The sequence below is a fragment of the Passer montanus genome, unplaced genomic scaffold (genome assembly GCF_014805655.1).
Source record: "Passer montanus isolate IOZ18808 unplaced genomic scaffold, ASM1480565v1 scaffold784, whole genome shotgun sequence".
Classification (NCBI taxonomy): Eukaryota; Metazoa; Chordata; class Aves; order Passeriformes; family Passeridae; genus Passer; species Passer montanus.
Window position 1 is genome coordinate 2,277 of NW_024373079.1, and position 8,847 is coordinate 11,123.

Below are 8,847 nucleotides of genomic sequence, written 5' to 3' on the forward strand. Positions count from 1 at the left end.
ATGTAAGATAATACAGCTACTGCTCTGATACAGAAGCTGAGCAGCCCTTAAAGCCATAGTCTGGGGAAGAAGTGTGTAGCATTTGAAAAAAAAAAACCAAAACAGTTTCCTCATAAATGGCCTGCAGCTATTTTCAGATTTACTTATTTTAGCTTGCCAACTAAAGGTATGCCATAAACTACATGAACACAGCTGTCTCTAAGGAGACTGCTAATATTAGTGGTGGCTTCTTACTGTGATGGACAGCGATTCTCTGCAATACAAATAACTCTCAGCTTACATTAAGTTAAAAAAATAAAAAAGGAAAAAAATCTAGCTTCAAAGAAAATCTCAAAGTAAGACTGTTACCACAGTTTTGGTTCAGATCCCTTGCACATGAAGATACAGTTTTTAAGTAAAGAATTGTGTTACTTTTAAACCATGATGACCCAGGATGAGTGGCCTATTTTGACTGAATGGGTCTCTTCAGTATTTCTCATGGAACAGGCAGGGAGAGCAAGGCTTGAGGACAGCTGCCTGACCCAGCACACCTCAGCACTGCCATCTGTGAGGGACAGAGCTCCAACCAAGCAGCTGTAATGATTCACCCACACTGGACCTTGGCCTTTTTCCTGGAACAGTTTCATTTGAAATAAAGGGTCAGCTTTGTTATTATAGACAATTTCAACCCACGTGTCTGATGTGTGCCAAAATTCTGACCAGAAAAATATGGTCACGAAAGAAGAAGTGATACTCTTTACTGGAGATTGAACTGAAACATACACTCAGAGATAAGCTGCTTTAGAACTCTTTCTGCCTATTCAGAACATAGAAACACATCCTTGTGGTGCAAAACTATCCCTCCTCTCTTACAAGCTGATGCGTGAATGAACATTACAGGAATTAGCAACATGCTCAAAAAACAGGTCTGGTTACTTCTCACTATATGTATTATAGACAATTTCAACCCACGTGTCTGATGTGTGCCAAAATTCTGACCAGAAAAATATGGTCACGAAAGAAGAAGTGATACTCTTTACTGGAGATTGAACTGAAACATACACTCAGAGATAAGCTGCTTTAGAACTCTTTCTGCCTATTCAGAACATAGAAACACATCCTTGTGGTGCAAAACTATCCCTCCTCTCTTACAAGCTGATGCGTGAATGAACATTACAGGAATTAGCAACATGCTCAAAAAACAGGTCTGGTTACTTCTCACTATATGAAAGGGAAGGTGAAAAAAAAAAGCATCACCAGTATTTGTTTTGATTTTTTAATGACCAAGTGTAGCAAAACCAAAGCAACCATGAAGAAGATAATTGTACACACACATGTTAGTCAATAACTAAACTGTGCAAATTGACCTCAGTACTTGTTCCCTCGTTACTCCCTCCCCCTCTCACACGAAAGATTAATATACAGTGCAGCAGTGCAGCTCTGAGCCACTGCTCAAAGTCAGTAAAAATATTTTTGTAACCTTAAGTAGGAAATGTAATAGGCCAAGGATTGAAATAAAGACTTTTCAGGCCTCTGCTTAACCTTTCTGTACCTCAGTGTTTGCTTTCATTGATCAGAATACCTTACCTGATTATAAGATTAGTATTTTTTTACTAGCAGAAATCCTTTGAGAGTTCACATATTTTTTCTTTTGACAAAACTGATTATTTCAAAGGCTGCTACTTGATTCAGATGTAAGATTTTTATGATCCAAGATGTGCAACCTAAATATTTAATCTAATCATTTAATTTTTTTACAGTGCAAATACAAAATTGGTAATGAAGTAGACAAAAAAAAATCTTACAGGACACTCTGTTCAATCCTTACTATTTCAGAAGGACTCCTTGGTAAGTCCTGTTCAAAAAATCACATTAACTGCTTTGTGTTAACAGACTGATCCCATGAAGCAGAACAAATTCTTATAGTTCATTGTGTTGAAGACCTTGAGAGATTCTGCTGGATAAGTCTTGCAAGTGTTTCTTTACCTATCAGGAAAACAAAACACACAAAAAAATTTCAGGAAGACAGTGAATTATCAATATAGTGATATATTCAGATTTTGCTATGAGTATTTGTAACAACAGAAAGAGCAGAGAGCAGGAAGATTTCAGGCCTTTTAGAACTAGGTCTATAAAAAACAATTATGTGTATGCTGTACTAAACATGGAGAACAGATGTGTCTTGAACTCCCCTTCTGGAAGTCATTCAGCTTGCATGAAAAATCAGCACTGGATAATCTACTTCCCCTCTGCTACTGAGTTAAACTTTCAACATGTATGTAACACTGGATTTATACAGACCTTATATCCTAGTTCTTTTGTCTTTTCTTGCAGCATGGCATATTTCTCTTTGTTTCTGTTTAGATGATCCTTGTCTCCAGTTCCCTCTACATGCTTCAGTTTCTGGTGTGAAATCTCTAATTGCTTCTGGTAATGATGGTGCTTTTCAATTTTTGCTTCGAAATGTTTCAGCTCCTCCTAAGATAACAAATACACACAGCTTCAGAAGAGTTGCTTTCCAAGCCTTCCTTTCTCTTGCCAAGACAGTCCCAATGATACTTTACTAAGTCAGGCGCAGAAAGCTTTTTCAGTTCCCTGCTTCTTAAGAATGTCTGGACAACCCATTACCATCACCACCAGACTGCTGATTTTGAAAGCAGTGCTGAAAATGACCCACTGCAGAGTCCTCAAAAGGAGACTGTGGGAGGCTGTGAGGTGCTACAAGATGAGAGCAGAGAACACCAAGCAAAAATTTAGGCATAAGAACAGTAGACTGAAGGGAGAGAGACAAATTTTTAAAAAAGCCTCTTTTTAAAATCTGATAAACAGGCAGAGTCAGATTTAAAAAAAAAAATCAAATCTTTATATAACTTGAATTGAATAAAAGTGGTATGAACTGCACAGGAATGGATTTCTCTATTATTTCCTTGAAAAGCAGTCTTTATCACCATAGTTTTGTGTCAGCTCAACACAGTTCCAACATGGGAAGTTAACAATACTTGAGAGGGAAATTGGTGGGTATAGAGATTACAGTGCTTCCCAAGGACATTATTAAGACATTCGTAAGAGGGGTAAATCTGGTGCCTTGACAACAAAGAAGAGGAACCTGATCTTTCAGAGATTCAAATTATGCAACAGTTGTTTTGAGAGGATGCAGAATTTTCATTCTGCTGATTATAACAGAACCAGCATATGATTAAGTTATACACATGTCTATATATCTGAAGTATTAAAAAGGCAGCATGACTTTTTTATGGTGTCTGGAGGGTAATACAGAAGTTGCTGCAATCAGAGTAACAGCAAGTGTTTCTTTATGTGGCAAAATATCTTTCTGCAAGAGAAGTCACTGGAATTCTACCTACCCGAAAAGATTCAAGTTCTTTCTCAGTGAAATTAGCTGATTTGGCCATGTCCCACAAATCAATCACTCTTGGTTCTTCAAATTCTAAACAAACACATATAACAAAATGAAAATCTGGACACAATGCTTTTAATGCCCAGCCTCTATAAAAGATGAAGAGAGATGCTTTCTCACATACGAATAGTTAAGAACAGAGACAATAAGCACTGCATTTCTAATAGATCTATTTAGATGAAAAGGGAGAAGTATCCAAGTACTGCATAAAACTAGATACTAGTATTAGGTAAAACAAGTAGGTTTTTAAAAGCAAAAAAAAAGCCAAACCCGAGGAACTGGATAAAGGCATTGCTTGCTCTGCATTAAAACTTCTGATCCCTCTAATACTAAAGCAAAGGAGTGTCCCTGCTGTGTCCTTTACCATCTACTTTTGGGGAACTGCTTTACATAAACAAAGCACTTAGAAGGAACCACTTTATTTATGGTTCTTAGTATGTGCTGAGTAAAAGAAAAACCTTAATAATGAACTTGTTTACTTTTCTGGTGCAGGATGACCTGGACAGCCCAAGTGTCACTGCTGCAGTGGCACCAAGTATCATTTTCCTCAGCAAGAACTGAGCCCTGAAGCTTCAAGACTGAATGAATGGTTTGCTACAAACTGTGAATGGAACAGCCAAGCATCTTGGTTGTTGGTAGTTTTCTCTGTAGCTCACAAAATTTCAAGCTGACCTAGCATTCATTTAGTCTTTGGTAGTTATGTACTCTAATACTAGTCAGCGTTCAAGTAGCGTGGACATCATATGTAGTGGGGCGGAGGAAATACAGGAATAAATAGCCAGGCATAAATAGATAAGAAGTAATTTAGCTCCTAAGTACTGCAAATATAATAAAATAAATAATTTATTTACTAAATATAATTTAGTAGGAAACTAAAGTAAGTGTCCTTTATAAGCATTATAAATTCTTTGAAACCTTTTGGAAGCCCCTTGCCTGTCCCATTAATGTAATACATAAGTGGATACATAAGTTAAAGTATTCAGTTCAAGATCTACTTCCTTTAAGGAAGGTTATCCCATGTTGGACCCTGAGTACACCAGGTAAAAAATGTCAATGGTAAGACTCCTCATCACTTCACTCACATCACTCACATGCTGGAATAACTAACTAGAAGCAGAGGTGAAAAGTTAAGTTTAATGATTAAATAACCAAGCAACAAGCTCCTTAATTCCTCAATCCTTATGCTGCCTGGACATTAACACCCAAGACGGGTATCTGGCAATTCTGGGAATGAGTGCTGGAAACTTGTAGAACTTTACAACAATCACGTCATTTGCTGTTGGGTTGGCTACAGTCATTACCTGCACTCTTGCCTCCAAGAGGAAAGAGTTCTTTACTACAGTAAAGTAGTAGTAAAGAACTAACCCATTTACATAATAGTAAATAAATTTAATATATAATAAATAAATAAATTTACTATTTATGAAAAGACATCCTGGAGAAAGTTCAAGCGCTCCCTCCCATTCACCCTCAGGAAAACAAGAAGAAAGTCTGGGTTGCCGGCTCCTGGTCCCATTAAGTAATGTTTTGGGGCTTTTTCACGAACTGCTTCTCCAGCTGTGTGTTGCAATGCTGAATTGCAGTATCTGACTTTTATATCAAAACAAAGAAGTTCCCTGTTCTCAGCAGTTTCTCTATTCTCTATTACTACCAAAATAAAGGAATGAAGAGTTCTGCACTGATACATGGAAGTATTTCAAAGCAGATGTAACAGATGGGCAAAGTTTTCCTCTTATTTCATATATTGCCCAGACATACTGAAAAATTACTTTATAAAGCACATGCTGGGTGATAATTGTACTCAAAAGGGAAGTTTAGATGGTGGCAAATTTCGTTCAAGTAGGTTTTGCTTATCTAAAATCCAGCTCACACATACAGAATTTAATAAGTCTTAGTTCCTTACTGACAGAGTTAATCCATTTCATATTTTAGCATCTTAACACAGATGACGTAAAGCACCTCAAATTTTAATTCTAGAAGAGCCAGGTATGAACATGAGAAAAGACTGTAATTGGAAAGGTGAGAGGTAACTGACACTAGTATCAATATAGATTATTTCTTGTCTCAGTATTGTTTCTTTTTCAGCTGTCAGTTCAACAGCTGGAGTTTCATTAACACACCTTCCTATGCCCCATTCAGCTGTCTCCCAATGAGGAAAGGAGTAATTTTCATACTCTCCTTTAGCACATTGGGATGCAGCACTATGGCAGAGTTCAAGTTTTTGGCTGAATCCAGGGATGCCCTACCTCCAATTCAACAGCTCAGGCTATTCAGAATACAGAAGATCCAAAATGAATGTTAACTATATTTCGTTGCCTGAAAGAACTGAACCTTTACCAGTCATCACCCTAATTCCCATGGTCCACAATATTCAGGGGATATCTGCAGTGCATTCTTCTCCTCCCACTGCAGCTCTCGTTTTTACTTCTAAGTAGGTATTTCCACTGTAATGAAATAATTTGACTGTATTTTCACTTTAATTAAAATTTTTTGTAGACCACTGTGAGAGAAACTCATGTACTGTTATGACTCACTGCCAAAATTAAGGCTCTCATCTGGGAATGGTGAAACCCATTTGCTGGTCCTCTTGCATTTGTCTACATCACTTGATATGAATGTAGGCGACACAAGCACCAGGGTGGAGGTTTCCTCTTCTCCTGCAGTGAACTTCTGTCCTGTGCCGGGCAGGAACCGAGCCATGGCCTTCAGACACATGAGAGCATCACAGCCCCGAACGACACGGCTAAAGCGCTCAACCAGCGAGCTCTGGAGCCAAGCGCAGATCCTACGCGGCACTACGGGGGCTTCCCCCTCTCTTGCCACTTCCTGGGCATGTGGTTTAGCTGCTGCATTTAAACCCGGGCAGGGGAACACCTCCCAGGCTCAGACACACATCTCCTCTCCCGGGCAAGGCTGCTCCCCGCCGCCGGCACAGCGGGGCTGAGCGGAGCGCTCGCTGCGTGACGGTCGAGACAGCCATGCCCGAGAACAGAACAAAAGCCACCGCAGCCCCGAGCCGGGGCCAGGCAGCCTCGGCCTCTCCTCACACACAGGTCCCCGCTCCTCCCCATCTCCCTGACGGGGAATGAGTGTCTGAAGCGGCCGGGCCCGGCCTCGGAGCTGCCTCCGCGCACCGCCATCGCCCCGCGCCGCGCCACTCACCCGCTGCGCCTTCTCCCAGATCTGGTTCAGCCTCACCACCCGGAACTCTCCGGCCTCCCGCCGCTTGCCGTCGGCGCCCGCCAGCCCCTCGTTGGCCTCCCGGGAGTATTTGCTGGCCTGGCCGGCGGCAGCAAGGAGCAGCGCGGCGGCGAGGGCCGGCAGCGCCCGCACGGCCGCCATGTCGCGCCGCGGGGAGAACTACAACTCCCGAGATGCCGTGCGGGAGCCGCGTCCCGCCCCCGGCTGGGGGAGAGCGGAGGCGAGGCCGGCCGGGGTCCGAAATGCAGTCTGGTCTGGGTCTGGGGAGAGTGAGAGGGGTTAGATTTGAGCTGTTTCTCTTCGTGCCGTTCTCCTCATCCTCCTCAGTGCTTGCTTCACAAAATATGCTGAATATAGCACGTTTTATGAGTAGTTTCCTCCCCCAATACTCGGTGTTGATGTTAGCTGTGAAAAATGTGTATTTTATGATTGGCTTTTCCAAGTATTAAATATTGTATTATGCTAGAAAGTTATGCTATATTAATTTTCTTAAGTAGTGTATTAAATATAGTTTTAGGTTATAACATAATGTTACAATAGAAACTATGCTATGCAAGATATTTGTTTAAGAAAGGACTCGCACCAGATAGAAGCCACAGGACATCTAAACCTTTCAGAGAAAGGGAATTTATTGCTCCCTTATCAGCAGAAAACTAACTTCTTCCCACCTCGCTCAGACAGGAAGATGGCATGAGGATTAAGAGGAAGAAGTTGACAGTGACCAGACAGAATCCTGTGTTTGAATGGAATTTATGCATCATGTATGAGATGTATGAATGTGCAACAGGCAATTGTTTTTAAGGGTTAATCCTCTGTTAACGGGTGTCCTTTTTCGGGCTTGTGTTGCCCAGAAAAAGGTACCCGGATGTCCGTATCTCTTTGTTTTTATTGTAATTACTTTAAGCTGATGTACTTCCTACCAACAAGAATTCAGGAAAGTATCCACATCATTGTTTATGTTTCCATCATAGGCCGTCCTAGTAATTAATCTTGTGCCACTGCATACAATTATTTTGATTTTTAAACTATTTTTTCTCTGCATTTTGCACTTGGCTTACTGAAATTACTAAAATCTAGAGTAGTTAGAATCATGGGTAAATATAATACGTATAGAACACATTAAAACTTCTGATCCCTCTAATACTAAAGCAAAGGAGTGTCCCTGCTGTGTCCTTTACCATCTACTTTTGGGGAACTGCTTTACATAAACAAAGCACTTAGAAGGAACCACTTTATTTATGGTTCTTAGTATGTGCTGAGTAAAAGAAAAACCTTAATAATGAACTTGTTTACTTTTCTGGTGCAGGATGACCTGGACAGCCCAAGTGTCACTGCTGCAGTGGCACCAAGTATCATTTTCCTCAGCAAGAACTGAGCCCTGAAGCTTCAAGACTGAATGAATGGTTTGCTACAAACTGTGAATGGAACAGCCAAGCATCTTGGTTGTTGGTAGTTTTCTCTGTAGCTCACAAAATTTCAAGCTGACCTAGCATTCATTTAGTCTTTGGTAGTTATGTACTCTAATACTAGTCAGCGTTCAAGTAGCGTGGACATCATATGTAGTGGGGCGGAGGAAATACAGGAATAAATAGCCAGGCATAATTAGATAAGAAGTAATTTAGCTCCTAAGTACTGCAAATATAATAAAATAAATAATTTATTTACTAAATATAATTTAGTAGGAAACTAAAGTAAGTGTCCTTTATAAGCATTATAAATTCTTTGAAACCTTTTGGAAGCCCCTTGCCTGTCCCATTAATGTAATACATAAGTGGATACATAAGTTAAAGTATTCAGTTCAAGATCTACTTCCTTTAAGGAAGGTTATCCAATGTTGGACACTGAGTACACCAGGTAAAAAATGTCAATGGTAAGACTCCTCATCACTTTACTCACATCACTCACATGCTGGAATAACTAACTAGAAGCAGAGGTGAAAAGTTAAGTTTAATGATTAAATAACCAAGCAACAAGCTCCTTAATTCCTCAATCCTTATGCTGCCTGGACATTAACACCCAAGATGGGTATCTGGCAATTCTGGGAATGAGTGCTGGAAACTTGTAGAACTTTACAACAATCACGTCATTTGCTGTTGGGTTGGCTACAGTCATTACCTGCACTCTTGCCTCCAAGAGGAAAGAGTTCTTTACTACAGTAAAGTAGTAGTAAAGAACTAACCCATTTACATAATAGTAAATAAATTTAATATATAATAAATAAATAAATTTACTATTTATGAAAAGACATCCTG

The 8,847-nt window shown here is 40.1% G+C and overlaps 1 protein-coding gene across 1 annotated transcript; it reads right to left on the bottom strand.

The window, feature by feature from the left end:
- Nucleotides 1-1,241: 1,241 nt before the first annotated feature.
- Nucleotides 1,242-6,783, bottom strand: LRPAP1 (LDL receptor related protein associated protein 1). Its single transcript, XM_039731545.1, has 4 exons — nucleotides 6,284-6,783; nucleotides 3,342-3,509; nucleotides 2,281-2,457; nucleotides 1,242-1,965 (listed from the first exon to the last, which is right to left on the bottom strand). Exons 1-4 carry the CDS (start codon nucleotides 6,734-6,736, stop codon nucleotides 1,900-1,902), a joined length of 864 nt encoding a protein of 287 aa, XP_039587479.1. The 5' UTR covers nucleotides 6,737-6,783; the 3' UTR covers nucleotides 1,242-1,899.
- Nucleotides 6,784-8,847: the final 2,064 nt, after the last annotated feature.